Raw genomic sequence first — 21,789 nt, 5'->3', positions numbered from 1 at the left:
TAGCCGGTTGAGCTATAGGCGCCGAGCCCCAGCATCATCTTCTCCTCTTCCATTTCTAATTTTTCATTTCTGCTGTATTTTTCATTTCTAAGAACTTTTTAAAAAATTCCTGTTGGACAATATCTTGTTCTTATGAATTCTATGTATCGTGATTTGTGAGATTAATGATAGTTTATAGTTTCTGTGTCCTCCAAGTTTTTCTTTTCCTTCCTTTTTCTTGTCTTTTCTTTCCCAACTGAGGCTCTACTCAATGGACTTAGAGATGCGGACCCCAGGCAGCCTGCTCTCCTTCCTACACATATGAATAAATAAGACTGCCCCCACTGCCGATGGCTTCCACAGGATGAGGTCACCTCCATGGCGTGGTCTGTGGCTTTTGCTCTCCCTTCATTACGATGAGCTAGTTTAACTTATTTGCCCCAGATGTGCAGGCCCCGAGCAGGGAGAAGGGACAGCAAAGCCCAATCTGCATGTGAAGCCACCTTTCACTGCTCCTGTAAGAGCTGACCAGGTAGGGTCAGGGAGGTGGCCGGAAAGGCCTGCGAGGGGCCACGGCCAATGGGAGGGTCTTGTGGATCTGCACTTTCTTCCCTCTTCTGTGGGACGTCCCCTGGCTGGATGACATTCTGTAACTGGGAAACCAGGCAGGGGCCAGAGGGGAGGCTCGCTGCTGCAAACCTTAAGTCTTCCTCTGACCACAGGCCAGGCAGGGTAGAGCATTCATCATTCCATACCTCAGGGATGCTGGACACACTCAGGAGGCCCAAAGACTTCCACATCCCGGATTAACAAGGCTGAAGGTTGAGCTTTGACCACTCTACAACAAGCCTCTAACCACCAATTATCTGTCTGTGAAAGTACAGAACTGCTATTAGAGACGAAGGAGAGGCAGACGCTGACTTTAGCGAGACCTGGCTCTGACAGGCTCCTCGTACCAGGCCTCAGCAGTCCAGGAGAGAGGGGGTGGGAGGGAGGTGGCAGGAGCTGATGGCAACATCAGCACCGCCTGGTACCAAGCAAGTCTGGAACTCAAGGAGTGCAGCCCCAGGGTAGCTGGAGAGACCTTGGGTTGCAACATACAGAGTGATCCTTTAGGACAGGAAATGCCACTGCAGTACGGCTATGCCGCCAGCACTCTACCCTGTTCTACTTGAGCAGAAGGGGTAAGAGTGGATATGCAGTCAGATTAGGGAGCTGCTATAGGACAGCTTTGGCCTTAGAGCTGTGAGCCCCCCACACCCCCGCACAGGAGGAAACTATGCTGGGATTGAGTAGACCACAACACAAGAGCTATTAGACTGTTACCCCAAAACACAGGCCTGCCTCAACTCACTGCCTGCAGGTCTCTCCTCTGAAAGTCACAGTACAGTATCATGACACAGTTGTACTGCCCATGTGTGGGAAAAGAGGCAGGTTGAGGCACAGGGTAACTCCCCTGCTGAGCAAATCCAGGCCTGATGAGAAGCATGGACCAGGGACAGGAGGTGAAGTGGGACCATTTGAGACAGAGGAACAGAGAGAACACTGGTCCTGTGGTGGTGGCCACATCTCAACAGCCCAGCATCCACTCATTTCTAAATAGGTTATGAATACAAAAGCTTCTCCCAGCCTCATGGAAGCCATGGGTCTACACAGAGAACTGAACAACGGGGCTTCTGCTCTCACTGGCTCAACAGAGGAGATGGGGCACAAGGAAGGCAGCACCCAAGGGCTCCTGTGCCAAGTGGTGGGGGAGGGGCTGGGGCCAATCAGACAGTGAAGAAGAAGGTACAGAGTCGAGAATTTGATTCAGGTGGCAGGGCCCTTTCCATCTTGAAATCTTCCCATTTGCTGATAGCCCACTGTCCTCCAGAAGGGCCCTGGCTCACTGGCACAGGGAGTTGTGCAGGGACAAGGCGGGAGAGATCTACCATCTTTAGGTGGCCTCAAATGATGACACCAAAGGAGTGGATAGAGGCTCCTATGGACTCCATCCCATTAACAATGCCCCATTGCCAAGCCTGCTCACTGCCTGTTCACTCTCTGGCTTCATCCAAGGCTTGCTGGCTTCATCCAAGGCTTTGCACGTTGGTCTCACCTAGACCACCCTTTTCCATTTCTCCTCCTCCTTCTCTCCCACCCAGAGGGCCTTGGATCTCTCCTGATGAGAGCTGCTCCTCCTGCACCAGCCTGCTGGTTCCCCATGTGTGGGAGGCCCCCTGTGCACAAGCATCTGGGAAGCTCTCTGTGCATAAGTTCGGCAGAAACAGAGGTCTCTGTCTCAGCTGTCAAACACTAGCTCTAGCTGGTACAGCTGCAAAGGGGGCCACTCCTCTGTGGCCTTAGCTATGGACACCTACAGAGCCCTCACCCAGCACATCTAGACATATATGGAAGGCGCCCAACTCCAATTTAATGGTGACTCCCAATTATTACAAAAACCTACTGCAGTGGCCATAAGGAAGTACAAAGAGGAACAAAGTCGGAACAGTGCTGAGAACAGGAGAGGGGAGGCGGTGATGAGTGAGACTGCAATTCATCTCTCAAGTCAGGAGGTGGAAGGCAGCATGTGAGAAAACGCTGGAGCAGCTATAGCCCGGAACATTCTATGGCCTCTATGGAGGGCATGCCAGAATCGCTGCAGGGCCTGCTCTAACTAGCAGGTGCAGAGCACAGGAGGGGAGAAGAAGCTGGAAATTGGGGTTGTCACCTAAAGGACAGTGTGTAGGACAGCTGCACTGACCAGCTTTCTGACCCACTGTCTCGCCTTCACCTCAGGGCAGGCACTCAGTGCCAGGGGAATCAGGAAGGCAGCCGGCCAAAATATTAAGCCAATAGATAAGAGCAAGGCTGGCAAAGTTTTCTGTGAAAAGTCAGATAATAAATACATTAGGCTTTGCAGGCCACACAGGGTTTCTATCTCATGTTATTCCTCGTTTGGTGGTAGTGGTGGGGGGAGGTTGGTGTCCCCAGGGTGCCACACTGCATACCTTACACAAAGCCTGCCTATCACAAAGCCCCACCCACCCACATAGCACCAGAGCAGCTACCCACTTAGGACAGGCCTGTGGTGGAAACAGACCAACCAAGGTAACAGTGGACAAAACCCACATGGAGTACAGGCCCACTGCTTTGTTTTTACATATGATGAGCTAACAGGAATCCCTAGACCAGTGGTTTTCAACCCTTTTTATCTCACGGCACACTTGAACCTGTAGTTAAACTTCCGTAGCATATTTAAATTATGTTGAGCAAAAAAAGAGTAAAAAGGCTAGGCGCGGTGGCTCACACCTGTAATCCCAGCACTCTGGGAGGCCAAGGTGGGTAGATTGCCTGAGCTCAAGAGTTTGGAACTAGCCTGATCAAGAGCGAGACCTGGCTCGGCGCCTATAGCTCAACGGGCTAAGGCGCCAGCCACGTACACCTAAGGTGGCGGGTTCGAATCCCCAGCCCGGACCCGCCAAACAACAATGACGGCTGCAACCAAAAAAATAGCCGGGCGTTGTGGCGGGCGCCTGTGGTCCCAGCTACTTGGGAGGTGGAGGCAGGAGACTCGCTTGAGCCCAGGAGTGGGAGGTTGCTGTGAGCTGTAATGCCACGGCACTCTGCCCAGGGGGATAGCTTGAGGCTCTGTCTCAAAAAAAAAAAAAAAAAAAAAAAAGCGAGACCTATCTCTAAAAATGAGTTGGGCACTGTGGCAGGTGCCTACAGTCCCAGCTAGTTGGGAGGCTGAGGCAAGAAGGTCGCTTGAACCCAGGAGTTTGAGGTTGCCATGAACTATGACACCATAGCACTCTACCCAAGGTGATAGAGACTCTGCCTCAAACAAGAAAAAAAAAGGAGTAAAAAGAAGAATATACTTACTATGTTTTGACTTCTTTCAAAAATAATTTAATTAATGTTCTTAAAACACTTTCATGGTACTCCTGAGGTCCTCTCACTGCACACAAGTAAAAATCACTGTCATAGACAGTAAGAAGAAACCAGCAGCCCAGATCCCAGAGGAAATGAAATAACTTGGGGGCCAGAAGATAATTTTAACAACAATGCTAGGCCAGATGTGGTAGCTCACACCTGTAATTCCAGCACTCTGGGAGGCCAAGGTGGGTGGATTGCTTGAACTTAGAAGTGTGAGACCAACCTGAGCAAGAGAGAGACCCCAGGCTCAGTGCCTGTGGCTCAGCGGCTAGGGCGCCAGCCACATACACCAGAGCTGGCAGGTTCAAACCCAGCCTGGGCCTACCAACCAACAATGACACTACAACCAAAAAAATAGCCAGGCATTGTGGCAGGCACCTGTAGTCCCAGCTACTTGGGAGGCTAAGGCAAGAGAATCACTTAAGCCTACCAGTTTGAGGTTGCTGTGAGCTGTGACACCATAGCACTCTACCAAGGGCAACACAGTGAGACTTTGTCACAAAAAGAGAGAGAGAGAGATCCCATCTCTTCTAAAAGTAGAAATACTAGCTGGGCATGGTGGCAGGTGCCTGTAGTCCCAGCTACTCAGGAGGGTGAGGCAGGAAGATCGCTTGTGCTAAGGAGTTTGAGGTTGCTGAGAGCTATTACAAGTTGGCACTCTACCCAGGGTGACAAAGTGAGACTCTGTCTCAAAACAAAACAAAACAATTCTAACCAGTGTGTCAGAGAGAGTCAACACCATTTGGCTTCTGTAAAACAAGAGCAAAATGCTATAAGAATGAAGTAATTAGAGAACCAGAGAGGGAAGAATTAAAAATATGATTACTAAATTAACACCTTCACTAGATGGTCAGGAAGACAAAGTGAAGACAATCTCCCAGAATGTAGAAAGAAAAAGTGGAAAAAGGAGAGAACAGAGCAGCACATAGGATCAATCTAGGAAGTCTAACAAGTCTTGATTTCCAGCAAGAGGAAATAAAAGAAATGGAGAGATGGTAATTACCAAAGAAATAATAGGAAAAAATGTTTAGAACAGAAGAATGCTGTAAGACTTTGAATAGAAAGGGCCTAAGAGCACCTAGAACAATGAACAAGGGGGGGAACCCCAACCTAGAAATAGCTTTACAAACTTATAGATTACCAAAGATAAATAAAAATAAACTAAAAAAGAAAAAAAATCCCACGTTACCTACAAAGAAATGAGAACCAAACTGTTACCAGATGTTTTACCTGCAACAACAGGTCAATGCCTTTAATGTTCAGAGGGAAAACAAATTTAAATTCTGTATTCAATTAAACTATCAATCAAAAGTGAGAACAAAAATAGATTCAAAGTTTACCTTCCATATATTCTTGCTGAAAAGGTACTTTAGAATGTACTCCAGCTAATCAAGAGAGTAAAACAAGAAAGAAAAAGACACAGAATCCAGAAAACAGTGAATGTAACCCAGAAAAGTTAAGAAATGAAGTTTCAGGTTGAAAGCTACCCAGCATGCCTAAAAAATTACCTGTCCAGGCTAAAGGAGGAGAAAAGAGCCTTCTAGAAACGTTATCCACAAGAAGGAGATGTCATGTAATTAATTATCAACTCAGATACTCTGTGGGGTTGGGCCAGGGCATTTATCACACAGTCAGATGATCATACAGCACCAGAAGGCTTATGGACAGAAACAGTCTCTCGTACCCCTCCACCCTGCCTGGTCCTGCTTCTCAGAACAGCTGTTACTAAGACCATTTTAGCTAGTGCTCCTGGTGGTCATCTTCAGACATGTAAGTGAATAATGTGCTTGTACAACTCACTTTTTTTTTTTTTTGAGACACAGTCTCACTCTATTGCCATGGGTAGAATGCCATGGCATCAACCTAGCTCACAGCAACCTCAAACTCGGGGGCTCAAGAGATCCTCCTGTCTCAGCCTCCTTTGCTGAGACTACAGGGCGCTCACCATAATGCCTGTCTAATTTTTCTATTTTTCGTAGAGATGGGGTCTCATTCTTGCTCAGGTTGGTCTGGAACTCCTAAACTCAAGCAATCCACTAGCCTCAGCCTCCAGGAATTCTGGGATTACAGGAATGAGCCATCGAGCCCAGCTAGCAGACTTTATTCTATCTCCATTCAAACCTGAGATGAATGATTTCATGATCTCATAAAAAGAAACCTCCTGAGGTAGGCCAGCCTACTATTTGATTCCTCCTTTTCACTCAGGCAAGCTGAGTGTCAGCAGCACAGCGAATTCCTCTGGATCTGCCCACTGGCCACAAGCCTGCAGCATTTCTCTTGCCAGGTGGTCCCTTGGTTCTGGTAGTATCTGGGCTGAGACCTACCTGGCAAGGCATTCCCTGCTGTTCACTGTTCAGAGAACACTTGGTCGCAATGGGAGAGGTGCCCCACTGAGCATAGGTGAGGACTTTGCAGTCTATGCTGGAGAGGCACCTGCAGAGCCTGGTACCACATGCCTGATTCTCTTCCAGTCATAATAGGGCCTGCCTGCACTGCCCTGCCAGGGGTGGCATCATCCTGGAATTGACCCCCTACCCCCTGAAACCAACTGCTGAGAAAAAAAGGTCTGGTCTGGCCACTCCCCTGCCCCAGAGAACAGGCAGCATGCAGAAATCAAAGTCCCATAATGCCCCAAACCCAGAAGTAGAAAGTTGAAACTGGACACCTTCACTTTCAGTGACAGTAACTAAAAACCAAGCTTGAGAATGAGGATGCAGCCCTGCAAATTTGTGAAAGAATATTCTTAGTCCATCTAAGGACTCGTCAGTTTGTCTTAACTTTCAATTAGGAAATACACTGTATGTAGAAAACAAGAGAGTGTGTATAAAATACGTACCATTTAAAGAACCTAAAATAGGGCCAGACATGGTCCCGCCTATAACCCCAACACTTTGAGAAGCCAAGGCAGGAGGGTTGCTTGAGGCCAGGATTTCAAGACCCAGTCTGGACAACCTAAGAAGAACCCCATCTCTAGGCTGGGTGCGGTGGCTCACGCCTGTAATCCTAGCATTCCAGGAGGCCAAGGTGGGTAGATGGCTTGAGCTCAGGAGTTGGAGACCAGCCTGAACAAAAGAAAAACAAAAAACTAGCCAGGCATTATGGGAGGCACCTGGAGGCTGAGGCAAGAAGGATTACTTGAGTCCAGGAGTTTGAGGTTGCTATGAGCTATGATGCCACACCACTCTATCCAGGGTGACAGAGTAAGACTCTGTCTCAGAAACATAAAATTAAAAATAAAAGAAAAAATTAGCTGAACGTGGTAGTACACACCTGTAGTTCTAGATACTCAGGAGACTGAGGCAAGAAAGATCACTTAAGACGAGGAGTTTAAGGCTACAGTGAGTTATGACTGGACCCTTGCACTCCAGCCTGGGCAGTAGGGAGAGATTTTGTTTCAAAAAAAAAAAAAAAAACCTAAAATAAAAATAATACACACATACAGAATGCCTACAGTCCAAGAAACAGAACATAACCAGAACTCCTGGCAGTCTCTCTACCCCGCTCCACCAGGGATTATAACCTTTCTGATTTGAGGGTCACCATTTCTAGTGCATCTTCATAATCCTATGACATATGTGTACATCCCTGAGCAATACTGTTTAGTTCTGCTTGTTTTTCAACTCCATATCATTGGAATCACTGCATATATTCTGTGCCTTGCTTTTCTTGCTAGACACGGTCGGTGAGATGTAGCCTTCACTGACACATACACATGTAGTTCATTTCCACTGCCATCTTGAGAGATGTAGCAGGAATATACTTGGGTTTATCTATCTGTTCTGCTGTTGATTGTCTCTAGCTTTTTTAACATTAACAGTGCTACCAGGAAAACTCTTCAGAGAATGGCTATTTAAAACACTCCTCCTAAACAAGTCCTTACTGCTCCCTTAGGAGGTCTGGGTTCTGCCTCTGCAAAGAATACCGTGTGGAAAATCCCAGCCTGTAGCTGAAGATTTGGAAGTTCTCTGCACCTGGACAACCTGAGTCCCAGGATGCCATCCGCCTGCTCCCTAGTCTGTGGTCTCACTCACACACAGATGTCCTCCGTTGAACCTGAGATTTCACCTCCAGCTTTACATTGAAGAAAACAATTGGCCTTTTTAGAAGCAGCCTGGAATTATGAGTCACACCCTTCTCCCTACTCTCTTCCCCAGGTAAGACAGAACAGACCTCAATGAAAGGGCTCCATTGATAGGCCACAGGATGCCAGCTGAAGTGGAGGAGACAGATGTAGGCTCTGTCAGGCCTAGAGGGCCAGAGAGAGCACTCAGATGCCAGCTGCCTGGCCACTTGTTCTTCACACATGCCACATAGTAACAAAAAGAAGAAAGGGAACCTACCCATGGGTAGAGTGATTCACTTTTCTGAGTTATATATGTTAGCAAACCCATATGTTGTTCCATTTAAGGTTCTTATTTAAAAGGTGGAGAAATAGTAATAAACTACACAATAGTAACACCTCTCAGATACAGGTCATGCAGTAGCTGCTGTGCTAAGGAGTCTGCACACTCACAATGGGCCCTACCCTGTGACCATGCCCATGATGTTAATTTAGGGGTTTAAGACCAGCATTTAAAAAAGGAAACAGATAAGACTAGAATTAGAAAATACTAGACAGTACCCCATAGCATAAGGATAAGCATTGTTTTGTGAAACTGTTTCTTGTATATTTACACATAATCATTTATGCATACTGGATAATACGAGATGTACCTGTCATTGTGGGCAGAGGCTAAACGATGTTATAAAATACTTCCTCACCTATTTCATAACTGTCCACTGAGGCATGTTCAGTTACTACCCTAATTGAGCAAACAACTGAAGCTATTTCCTCAGCTTTATCTGTGCTGCATACCCTGACCACTACCCCACCCCACACAACATGATGTAAGGGTCTCCTTTCTGTTCCTTTCTTCTCCCCCAGAGCAAGTGCTGCTTCCTCAGCCAGGAAGGTTCTCCCCACCATTTGTCAGCTCTCTGCATGACTGGCTCGTTCTATCCTTTACGTCTCAACTTGGGTACATCTCTGCTGCAGAGGCCTTTGAAGCCCTGGTCTGAGCAGGCCCTCTCTTGCTTGTGGCCACTCAGACTTCTGTTTCCTTGTTTGTCTGCCCTCCCCACAGAACTCCAGTGACAGGAATGACACCTGTCACATTCACCAACACTCAGTCAGCCCCCACTAGACTAGCTGACACATGGCAGGAGCTCCATTTGTTTTATTTTATTTTGGGTTTTTTTTTTTTTTTTTATAAACTGAGTCTCACTTTGCTACCCTGGGTAGAGTGCCATGGCCTCAACTCACAGCAACCTCAGACTCCTGAGATCAAGGGATCCTCCTGCCTCAAGGAAGCTGGGCCTACAGGTACCCACCACGCCAGCCTAGTTTCTTCTTTCTTTCTTTCTTTTTTTTTGTAGTAGAGATGAGGTCTTGCTCTTGCTCAGGCTGGTCTTGAACTCCTAAGCTCAAGCAATCTACCCCCTCAGTCTCCCAGAGTGCTGAGATTACAGGCATGAGCCACTGCACCCAACCAGGACCTCCATTTGTTACACGGACAAAGAAACATCCCAAATCCTCAGTCAGTAAATGGCAAACTCAGGCCCCTCTGACTTGAGGCTGGCTCTCCACCCTACACAAACTCTGAACAGCACCACTAGGAAGCCTGAGCATGAAGGTCCAGGCATGTCATACCCCAAAGCTCTGGCCACTAAGTCCTGTGGGGGAGGAACCATGAGTGGTTCACAGGGTTAGCCCCTGTGTTAAACTGAGACGGCTACAAAACCTTCAGACTGGAGAGGAAACCCGCCAGTGACTGAAGAGGCCCAGTGACTGAAGAGGCGTGAATGTCCCAGAAGATACCTGGTGAGCACACTGGAGGTGGAAGGCTGAGCAGGCCCACACAATCAGGGACAGCAGTCACGCGGGGCACAGAGGCCAGGGCAGCATGCCAAGGTCCCTGCGTTGGGCAGCAAGGAGCTGGTGATTCTGAGACTGGGCCCCAGAGAAAAGCCCACCAAGGCTCCAACTGGGCCACCTGGCCACCACCTAGAAATGCTTTGGCAACGCTGCCACCTGGTGGCTGTGGGACGTCCGCCCATGAGGGAAATCTGCAGCCAGTTCCGTTTGCAGGTTGGTTCTTCAGCAGCCACTTACTGAGCACCTGATATGGGTCTGGCAGGGCTAGACCTTCAAGGATCTCGGCCCCTTATATCCAGACATTGGCCAAGTCCTCCCCTTTTTACCTTGCTCTGTGCATAGTATCTTGTGTCTCCACCCAAACAAGACTGGGAGGAAATGATGGCATCTTACTCATCTCTGAAGCTATAGTACCCATAGGCCCAGTGCAACTGAATAATAATAGCAGCTATTTAATACGTGCTTCAAGCTTTTATTTTATTTGAGAGACAGAGTCTCACTCTGACACCAAGGCTAGAGTGCAGTGGCACAATCATAACTCATTACATCCTCAGACCCCTAGGCCTCCAGAGTACTTGGGTCTATAGGTACACAGCACTGGACTTGGCTAATTTTTTTTTTCTTTAGGTAGAGATGGTGTCTTGCTATGTTGCCTTTGCTAGTTCTGAACTCTGGCCTCAAGTGATCCTCCCACCTTGGCCTCCCAAAGTCCTGGGATTATAAACCCCAGCTGCCCCGCCCAGCCTCGTGCTTTTGAATACGTCAGCACCTTAGATTCTCACATTTCACCTTTGAGGTGCCTAGGAGACCTCCAAACAGAATGTCAAGTAGGAGTTTACTTCAATACAAGCCTGGAGTTCTTGGAGTGGTCAGGGATGGAGAAGTAAAGGCAGTGTCTCCAGCACACAGACAGTATATTTTAAAGCCCAGTGACTCTCAAAATTTAATGTGCATATGGGTTACCAGGAGATTTTGCCAAAATGCAGACAATAATTCTGTAGTCTGGAGTAGCCTGAGATTCCGCTTCTAACAAGCTCCTAGGTGGTGCCCATATTGCCAGCCCACAGACCCCACTTTGAATACTAAAAATTTGGAAGAGGGGTTAATAAACTGTGAGCAGCAGGTCAAACTGGCTCATGTCCTGTGTTTGTACAACCAGCAAGCCAAGAGTGATATTTTCATTTTTAAAGGGGCTGAGAGAAAGAAAATGAAAGAGAAGGAAGGAGGAGGATAAAGAAGGGGGAGAAGGAAGAAGGGAGAAGATAGAGAAGAAAAGGAGACAGAGACTATTTGTGCCCCACAGGGCCTACAATATTTACTCTTTGGGTCTTTGCAGAAAATGTTTGCAAACTCCGATCTAAAACATCACCCAGGGACAGGGTGTTTAGCTAAATGAGGGAGAAAGGAGTACCAGGTCCTAAAGCAAACGGTTGTGACTTCTAAATCCCCACACCTGCTTGGCAGGAAACATCAGAGTGCAAAGCACCCCATGCATGGTTGGCCCTCTGTATCTGCTGGTTTCACATCTGTGGATTCAAATAACCATAGACTGAAAATATTCAGGGAAAAAATGGATGGGTGCATCTGTACTGAACATGTATAGGTTTTTCTTGTCATTACTTTCTCCTAAACAATACAGTAGGACAATAATTTATGCAGCATTTACATTCTATTAGGTAGTAATCTAGAGATGATTTAAAGTCTACAGGAGTACGTGCATAGGTTATATGCAAACACTACAACATTTTATACAAGGCACATACTTGATTGTGGTATCAGCTGGGGGTCTTGGCTGGACCCAATCCCCCGTGGATGCCATGGGACAAGTACATGCTAAGGGGCAGGAAAAATTGAGTTAACTGTTGAGGCTCCAGGTGGGGCTGGTCCTACAGAAGGGGTTCTGAAGACATCTGCAGTTCTAAATGGGAAAAAGGACCATAAATGACTGTCTCCCTCATGTGTTGATCTTGAAACAAAGAGGGTAGGGACCACCATCACTGGTGTGCCTTGTTACAGAAGTCCTGGGGAAATAAGATAAAAAGGAAAGCCAGGGAATACCACAGAATTGTCCTGTACGCAGAACCTTCTGAATTTTCCCCAAGGATGGGGAGAGTGGGTAGAAAGATTGGGGAAGGTGCAGGAAAGCATGTGACAGCAAAATAATGGCCCCAGAGCCTGCAGTGTAGGGATACCCCAAGTCAAAGTGCCTCCTGTCATGCTTCTGCCACCCTGAGTTGAGGAATATATTTGCTTAAATGTCAGTGCCTAAGAAAGTAAATACAGCTGTCCACTTCCATCAACTTAAACCAATTAATTTGGCTGTTTCAATGGAGGGTCAGGCTGTTTTGCTTTAAACTGTGAAAGGTTTGCTTGCCTCACCATCAAGTAAGTGTTCACATACTTTCCAAAGGACAATAGCACCCTTTCATGGGGTTCAGGAAAGACTATCTATCAAAAGACTATGTGGCAGGATGTCTGTAAAGCCAAACTGTTCTCTAATGCTGGAGGGCAAACAAGACAATGAAGATATGAGGGAGCCAATAAATGTTATAAAACAGATCCCAGAATTTCCTGGTTGGCAGGAAATATTAAGGTCAACCAGTCTCCCTACAAAAGCTAACCATCCAAGAAAACACATGCCATGCCTGGCTTTTAGCATGGACTATCATTTCTTCCTTTTAATAAATTAAAAAATACTTGGGACCAAAGACAAATCTCTGCCTCTTAGCCCATGAATGCCTGCCCTTCCCAAGTCCCTCTCCCTTTGTAGCTGGAGTGCCACAACCAGGAGCAGGAGCCAAACACTTGTGAATCAAAGTTGTTCTGTATTACCAAGACTCAGAATCCCAGGAAGACAGGGAGATCATTCTCAAAGCCTGCCTTACTTTGAGAGTTTCATAGAGTTCTTATACCCTCCCCAAAGTCATTATTTTTAGCTACAAATCATCCAGCCCTCTGATATCTAGCTGTTAAGACTCTGTTGCATTTCTGATCTGTACATGTTTCACCTGCTGTTTATTCAGCCCACGGTGGTAATGGGGAACCAAGTGTTGGAACCAAGACTGGCAGATAGGATTAGCCGACAACTAGTCAGACCATAATATAACTTTTACAGCTAAGGGGTGGGGGCTGTATCGCCTCTTACACCTTGATCATAGTATTTATCTCCTGCATTAAGAAGTAGGTGCCTTCAGGCTCGGCGCCTATAGCTCAACCGGCTAAGGCGCCAGCCACGTACACCTAAGGTGGCGGGTTCGAATCCCCAGCCTGGACCCGCCAAACAACAATGACGGCTGCAACCAAAAAATAGCCGGGCGTTGTGGCGGGCGCCTGTGGTCCCAGCTACTTGGGAGGCGGAGGCAGGAGACTCGCTTGAGCCCAGGAGTTGGAGGTTGCTGTGAGCTGTAATGCCACGGCACTCTACCCAGGGGGACAGCTTGAGGCTCTGTCTCAAAAAAAAAAAAAAAAAAGTAGGTGCCTTCAGAAAAGTGACTGATCTTTGCAGCACCCAGCATGCTGGTTGGTCCATACTATAAGAGTGTGCTGAGCAAGAGCCCAGTCTACTGAAAGACCTTGGTTTTCCTGCCACCTACTGGCTGTGACTTTAGACAAGTTACTTAGCCTTTTCAAACCTATTTCTAGCTGAGCTGGTGGCACACTGCCTATAGTAACAGCACTTCGGGAGGCTCAGGCCGGAAAACTGCTTGAGGCCAGGAACACAAAACCAGCCTGAGCAACATATCAAGACTCTATCTCTACAAAAAAAAATGTTTTAAGTTTTCAGGCATAATGGTGGCACATGCCTATAGTCCCAGTTACTCAGGAGGCTGAGGCAAGAGGATCACTTGAGCCCAGAAGTTCAAGGCTGCAGTGAACTATGATGATGCCATCGCACTCTAGTCTGGGCCACAGAGCAAGACTTTGGCTCTAAAAAATTAAAATTAAAACAACCTCCCCCACATTGTTTCCTCACCTGTACAAGTCCTCTCACAATAGGGCTGTGCTGAGGATTAAATGTGTTAATACATGCAGAATACTTGTAATGGTGGCCAGCACAGTAATACAAATTTAACAAGCGTTGACAATTATTTTCATCTAATTAGTAGATGAACCTATTATTCTAACCTATGAATCATACTCTCTCCCCCAAACATACTGCACCACAACGGGGCTTCTCAACCTTGGAACTATTGATGTGTCTTTGTTGTAGGGGCCTGTCCTGGACAGTGTAGGATGTTTAGCAGAATCCCTGGCCTCTACCCACTAGATGCCAGAAGTACCCATGTGCCCTCTGCCCTCTCTCCTCCCTACTCACCTTGCAGTTCTAACAACCAAAAATGCCTTCAGAGATCACCAAATGTCTCCTGTGGGGGAAATGCTTCCCTCCTTCATTGAGAACTATTGTATGGAGAGTCTGGTCCCCCCATACTCTCTAATTCCCTAACATCCCATTCTCCCCACAGGCAGCCACCACTTGCTCACCACTCAGTTGTCTTGGAGGGAACAGGTGATAGGTGCTGTAGATATCATTGGAGAACTGCAAATGGAGCTCAGGGCTGCCTGTCAGGAGCTGGGCCACCTGTTCCACCTGAAATGGTGTCTTCTCCAGGATGACAATTGCATCCTCTCCATCCTCATCCCCTGAAGACTCATTCACCTGTGGGCGAAGGCATCATCAGTGGGCTTAGAAACAGAGCTACAAGTGAGGCCCAAAGAGCAAAGGCAGAAGATCCCAGGGGTTCTGTAGTCCCAGCACTAGAAATTTCCTTCCCTGCAGTCTTCCTTCTAGGGAAGTCTAGCCAATGGCACTCATATTTCTTCCCTTAGAGAAGGCACCTCAACCCAAATTCCTGTGGCAGCTCTCGCATTTTTCTTCCAAAAGATGCAAAGCTTCTCACCTATCTTTTATTTCAGGCTTGCAAGACCTCCATCAAATTGTCCCCATTTTAGAAGAAAAGATGAAAAAAATGAGGTTTTGAGATATTGAGCTATCCAAGGTCACAGGGTCATTGCTGAAACAGGAACTAGTATCTGGGTCTCCCAAATAATTCCTAGCAGGAAGATGCTCATGACTAACGTCCTTTGGTGCTGCACACTGAAGACAGTGGGGCAGAGAAAATGAGACAGACCCTTGTAAAAAACAAGACACACAGAGAGAGGGATGGTAGCCTAGGCCCAGGTCCCTGCAACCCTCCCAAAGGTGAGAGCTTCAGCTGGCTTCTGGGAAGCACCATGCCTGCCCTGGCTAGGCCCCCCTACTAGTTCCTGGGATGGTTTCCATCTATCATCTGCACCTGCCAGAGAACCAGAGCCAGCAGTGTGTCTCTGTCTCCCGAGATACTCTGCAATCTTGACGATCAGGAATGGTAACTCATCTCTAGACCTCCAGAACTTAGATCAGAGGACGGCATCCAAGAATGCGCATATGTGGATTGAATTAACAGTTTCATCACTTAAATCGTGTAAAGCAAAGCTGGTATCCCCTGCAGTCTGTCGTTTCTAAGGACAGCGACCAGCAAGGCACCCAACAACAATTACTTAAATGGCTGGTGGCGCCAGTAGCTCAATTGGTAGGGCGACGGTCATATACACCGAGGCTGTTGGGTTGGAAGCGGCCCAGGCCTGCCAAACAACAATGATAACGGCAACAAAAAAATAGCCGGGCGTTGTGACAGCCACCTGTAGTCCCAGCTACTTGGGAGGCTGAGTCAAGAGACTCGCTTAAGTCCAAGAGTCTGAGGTTGCTGTGAGCTGTGACACGACAGCACTCTACCCAGGGCGACATAGTGAGACTCTGTCTCAAAAAAAAAAAAAAATTTACTGAATGATGATAAAATATTGAATCAACGACAATAGCATGGCTTAGAGAATTTAACATGTGGTTTGTAATCCGCAATACATTGTACAGGTATAAGTAGATACTTTTCGTGAGTTAAAAATTAGAAAAAATTAGACCTCGGTGTTAATTCCACGGGTAATCTTGTCTCCTCTTACCGCGCCCCCCCCCCCGCCACCTCAGGCCTTCCAGTGGTGCATCCCGCCTCCCCCAAGTAATGCAATGGTATCTTCCGGCTAAGAGCCAGAGAAATTCACCTCCGCAGAAATGATTGGTTCCCTCCTTCCTGCGTCCCCGCGCGGGGACTGCCGTACCTTCCCGTGTAGGAAAATGATTTTGTCCCGCGCAGACTCCCTCAGCACTTTTTGCACTCTAAAGCCGGAGAACGGTAGGCGGGCAGTGACAGCGCTACCGTTCCCAACGCCAGCTCCTGTTTCCTCTCTGCATGGGGCCTCCGGGGCGGCCTCCGCAACCAGCTCACGCTTCCTCTTACTAGGCAGCGGCGCGGCATCCGCCATGCTGCGGACAGACGGTGTGCGCCTGCGTGCCCCGGCCACCGCCCCGCCCCCGGCGTGCAGCGCGCGGGCCCGCTCCGGCGGTCTGCGCACGCGTTGGGGACATGCTGTCCTGCGGCAGTAGTGAGCGTCATCGAGGTCGCTAGTCCGGCTTGGTGGCTCAGGCCGGCGATTCCCGCACTCAGGGAGGCTGCGGCAGGAGGATCACTTGAAGCCACGAGTTTAAGACCAGCCTGGACAACGGAGTGAGACCCCATCTGTTCAGAAAATGTTTCTAAAAATTAGGGGGGGCTTGGTGGCGGGCGCCTGTAGTCCCAGCCCCTCGGGAGGCTCAGGCAGGAGGATCGCGTGAGTCCAGGAGTGTGAGGTTGCCATGAGGCCACGGCACTCTACCCAGGGCGACAGAGTGAGACTCTGTCTCAAGGAAAGTCCGAGTTAGTGCCCTGCACCCCGAGGCGCTGGAAAGGAGGCGACTAGTCCTCGAAGTGGCGGTTGGAGGCGAGTACACGGTGCAGGGGCCTCTGTGGGCCCCAGACGCCGCCTTTGAATACTGACATTTTAATCGCGGTTATACCAACGTTGACGGGTTACCATGGAAGGAGTATTTCTGAAACAAATATGTAAGCCCGTGTGATTCCTGGGTTTTTTATTTTTTTAAACAGCACTTAAATCTTTTCCATTGTTCTCCCATTTTTGTCATTTTTCAGAAATTCTCACTGTGATCAGTTCTTTGCGTTCTGAGCAGAACAGAACTTTTTGCGGAAAAGAAAGCTAAGCAAACAGGGCCAGAGGTAACATTTCCATCACCTGCTGCTTTCCAGCTGGAGGCTTCCACCTCCCTTGAATTCCACCACGCCCCTGGGGATGTGATTTCAATTTGATTTGTCTATCAGGATTTGTTTTCTTTTTTTTGGCCATATAAAATTGTTACTTCTTATTTCTGCTTTTGTGTTTCTTTTTGTTGCCATTATTTCTGGCTAGCTGGTTGTTCCTTAGTGTTATATGAGGAATCTAAATGTCAAGATGATTTTATAGTTATGTCAAGTTATAGTCCCACAATACGTTATTTTTGCCAGGTTTTTTTTCAGGCAAATCTAATAAGTGGGATTTTTTTTGCAATTTTCAACATTAGCAACAAGATGGAGTTTTGTCATTTTTTTTAAATCAATAACAAGCGTATCATGTGTTAATGAAAGTTTGACTTTTGGATTATTTCTACCAGAAATGTTAATACAAGGAGTTGGATAAAATGCTAATTGTTTTCTGAGGCATTATTAGGGGAGACTTGGGATCTGAAATAATAATAATAATAATTTTTTTTTTTGAGACAGAGCCTCAAGCTGTCACCGTGGGTAGAGTTCTATGGCATCACAGCTCACAGGAACCTCCAACTCCTGGGCTCAAGCAATTCTCCTGCCTCTGCCTCCCAAGTAGCTGGGACTACAGGCACCCACCACAACGCCCGGAGGATCTGACATAATTATCTTTAACAAAAAACATTTGCCACTTGCCTGTAAGTTTCCTGGCTGTATTACTCCCCTTCTGGGAATATACAATAAGAGGTTATAAACTGTATTCAAAACTAGAACAATATGTCCTGGAACAAATGGCAGTAACAAAACCTGCTTGACTCCAAAACTCTGCTCTTATGAAAATATCCTGGCATTTGTTTTCTTTTTTGCTACCGGGAAGAGAGTAGAATAGCTGTGCTGTGCTTTAGCAAAAAGATCACTGAATTGTGAGCCATGAAGTCTGGAACTAGCACTAACTAGCTGTGCAACTTTGGAGAAGTCACTTAAACTCTTTAGGCCTCCACTTTTTATATGCCAGCATTATTAGTCTTGAAGAAGACAGGGGAGGCCTCCTTTTATTTTTTTTTTATTTTTTTATTTTTTTTGAGACAGAGCCTCAAGCTCTCCCCCTGGGTAGCGTGCCGTGGCATTACAGCTCACAGCAACCTCCAACTCCTGGGCTCAAGCGAGTCTCCTGCCTCCGCCTCCCAAGTAGCTGGGACCACAGGCGCCCGCCACAACGCCCGGCTATTTTTTGGTTGCAGCCGTCATTGTTGTTTGGCGGGTCCAGGCTGGGGATTCAAACCCGCCACCTTAGGTGTACGTGGCTGGCGCCTTAGCCGGTTGAGCTATAGGCGCGGAGCCTTCCTTTTATTTTTTATTTATTTGAGACAGAGTTTCACTGTGTTGCCCTTGGTAGAGTGCTGTGGCATCACAGCTCACAGCAACCTCAAACTATTGGGCTTAAGTGATTCTCTTGCCCCAGCCTCCCAAGTAGCTGGGACTACAGGTTCCCACTATAACGCCTGGCTATTTTTTGTTGTTGTTGTTGTTATTCCTGCAGTTGTCGTTGTTTAGCAGGCCCGGGCAAGGTTGGAACCCAACAGCCTCAGTGTATGTGGCCAGCGCCCTAACCACTGAGCCATGGGCACCAAGCCAAGGCCTCCTTTCATAAAATTCATATTCAAATATGGTGGGTGATGTAAACCAGTAGTCATTTTAGGTAATGATCAAGTCCTAGTAATAGAATAAAACTGGACAGTGTGATAGAACCTGAGCATAAGAGCCCTATAGATAAGGTGATGGTGGACACCTGTCAGAATGTGACATTTGGTCTCAGTCTTGACTAATGAGAAGGAACCAGCCATGTGAAGAGACTAGCCAGAGTAAATATCAGACCCTACAACAGTAATGAGTTTGACATTTTTTAAAAAACAGGAATGGCCCATGTGGCTAGAATATAATGAGGAACACAGAGAAATATGAAATAATTGTAGAGGAACATATTCATTAGTGCCAGATACATCACTGTAGACATGATTAAAATATCAGTAAGGAGGATGGTGCCTGTGGCTCAAAGGAGTAGGGTGCCAGCCCCATATGCCAGAGGTGGCAGGTTCAAACCCAGCCCTGGCCAAAAAAAAAAAATCTGTAAGGAGGGGAGTGCCTATGGCTCAAAGGAGGAGGGTGCTGGCCCCATGTACTAGAGGTTGTGGGTTCAAACCTGGCCCCGGCCAAAAACTGCAGAAAAAATAAATAAAACAAAAAAAAAATATATATATATATATATATGTGTGTGTATATATATATCTGTAAGGTCAGAATTCCACTCTTAAGAAAGTCTGAAGGAAAAGAGGAGCTGACAGAGGTCAACCACCAGAGGTCCTATTAAATACCACACTGCAGAGTGCAAAGAACCTTTATGGCAACACGATCAAAACTAATTGCTTTTGGCTCGGCGCCTATAGCTCAACCGGCTAAGGCGCCAGCCATGTACACCTAAGGTGGCGGGTTCAAATCCCCAGCCTGGACCCGCCAAACAACAATGACAGCTGCAACCAAAAAATAGCCGGGCGTTGTGGCGGGCGCCTGTGGTCCCAGCTGCTTGGGAGGCGGAGGCGAGAGACTTGCTTGAGCCCAGGAGTTGGAGGTTGCTGTGAGCTGTGATGCCATGGCACTCTACCCAGGGGGACAGCTTGAGGCTCTGTCTCAAAAAAATAAAATAAAAATAAAAAAACTAATTGCTTTTAAAATTTATTTCCTGGGCTCAGTGCCTATAGCTCAAGCAGATGAGGTGCCAGCCACATACACCAGAGCTACGTGTTGAAATCTAGCCCGGGCCTGCCAAACAACAATGATAACTACACCCAAAAAATAGCTGGGTGTTGTGATGGGTGCCTGTAGTCCCAGCTACTTGGGAGGCCGAGGCATGAGAATCACTTGCGCCTAGGAGTTGGAGGTTGATGTAGGCTGTGATGTCACAGCACTCTACCCAGGGCGACAGCTTGAGTCTCTTGTTTTAAAAAAAAAATTCATTTCTTCAGGCTTTGCGCCCATAACGCAGTGAGGAGGGTGCCAGCTGGCCATATACACTGAGGCTGGCGGGTTCAAGCCTGGCCCAGGCCTGCTAAGCAGCAATGACAACTGCAACTAAAAAAAAGAAAAGAAAAAAAACAGCCAGACTTCATGGTAGGCACCTGTAGAGAATCGCTTAAGCCCAAGAGCTTGAGGTTGCTGTGAACTGTGATATTACAGCAGTCTACTGAAGACAACATAGTGAAACTGTCTCAAAAAAAAAAAATTCATTTCCTCAGTTACAGTAGCCACATTGCAGGTTTGTGACTAGTGGTTACCATACTAGCACAGACATAGAATGTTGTCATTGTCATCACTACAGATAGTTCTATTGGATAGTGCTGTATTAGATTATTTATCAAAAAGCCCTATTCTAAAAGCATTCAATCCTTTAGTCTTGAAGAATCTCAAAATTTCTCCCAAATCTTGTCTAAGGAAGGACTAGGCACTCCATTTCAAGCATTATGACAGACTAAACTGAAAACAAGTTGGCTACAAAACACCTAAACTTTCTGGATGCAAATTATAAAATATCCTTTTAGTTCCATTGCTGAGCTCTGAAGAGAATAAAATCTTCCGAAACCAAAAAAGATGTGGAAGCTTGAACCGATAGAGTGGCAAGTGGATTTTGAAGCTGAAATTAAAAGAGTGACTACAGATCTAGAAATCTAGTACGTGGTTCGAGGCAAGGGAGACAAGACCCAGGCTTATGCACGAAGGAGTTGGAACAGAGAACTTCCCATAGAGCTAAGATTGCTGAAGGGCTGCGCCCTCAATGAAAGGTCTGTTAACAACAAAAGCTACCCTGCTAAAGGAGAAGAAATTACTAGGAAACTTTGCCTCAACCTTTGCTCCAGAGGGAAGAAAAAACATCTCAATTTATAACCACAGTTGAGTGTTCATGAAGACTTAAGATTTATAATTGCATACATCATTCAGGAAATACATGCTAAAAAATCTACTTAAACTGGTCTTACAGTCTTTTTTTTTTTTTTTTTTTTTTTTTTGAGACAGGGTCTTGCTGTTGCCCAGGTTAGGGTATGGTAGTATGGTAGTATGGTAGCTCATTGCAGCCTTGAACTCTTGGGCTCAGGAAATGATCATGCGTCAACCTCCCCAATAGCTAGGATTACAGGTTTATAGCACCACACCTAGGAAATTTTTCATATATATATATATATATATTTTTTTTTTTTTTTTTTTTTTTAAAGAGAGATAAGGTCTTGCTATATTGCCTAGGCTGTTCTGGAACTCCTGGGCTTTTACCTCAGCCTCCCAAAGTGCAGGGATTACAGTCATGCACCAGCACACCTGGCTATCATCTCATAATATTGACTGCTTGCTTAATACAAAATTGACTATAGAAGAAATGGAAAATTTGAGTAGATTTGTAGTTCTTTTAACACATTGAAATTGTAGTTATAAATTTTACAGTAAAGAAAATGCTGGACTCAGGGTCTGAAAGTAGTAAATTACCTCACTTGTATGTTCATAGTAAGTTATAGATTTAACTTCTATTTCCCACCTGAGTACTGCACATGACTAGTCTTAAGAAAAGGAAAGGAATAGAAAAGCTGGGCTCAAATGGTTTTATAGATGACTTCAAGGAACAATTAATTCCAAGCTTAAATTCTTCAAATAGGAAAAAAGGACTATTCCCCAACTATTTTATAAAACTAGTATAACTTGGCTCGGGGCCTTTGGCTCAAGCGGCTAAGGCGCCAGCCACATACACCTAAGGTGGTGGGTTCAAATCCAGCC

The 21,789-nt window shown here is 46.6% G+C and overlaps 1 protein-coding gene across 1 annotated transcript in view; it reads right to left on the bottom strand.

Moving 5' to 3' along the window:
* DCPS (decapping enzyme, scavenger) overlaps nt 1-16,228 on the bottom strand; it is a 38,620-nt gene extending 22,392 nt beyond the window's left edge. Inside the window, exons 1-2 of the mRNA XM_003795890.1 lie at nt 15,962-16,228; nt 14,294-14,468 (exon numbers count right to left, since the gene is read on the bottom strand). Of these exons, the coding sequence (XP_003795938.1) occupies nt 14,294-14,468; nt 15,962-16,165 (379 nt within the window). The 5' untranslated portion in view covers nt 16,166-16,228. The remainder of the gene's footprint in view (nt 1-14,293; nt 14,469-15,961) is intronic.
* Nucleotides 16,229-21,789: the final 5,561 nt, after the last annotated feature.

This window comes from Otolemur garnettii, unplaced genomic scaffold (genome assembly GCF_000181295.1).
Source record: "Otolemur garnettii isolate 467f Iridium unplaced genomic scaffold, OtoGar3 scaffold00097, whole genome shotgun sequence".
In the NCBI taxonomy this organism is placed as follows: Eukaryota; Metazoa; Chordata; class Mammalia; order Primates; family Galagidae; genus Otolemur; species Otolemur garnettii.
Note: the sequence above shows the minus strand (reverse complement) of the source record. Positions and strands in the feature narration are given on the sequence as shown.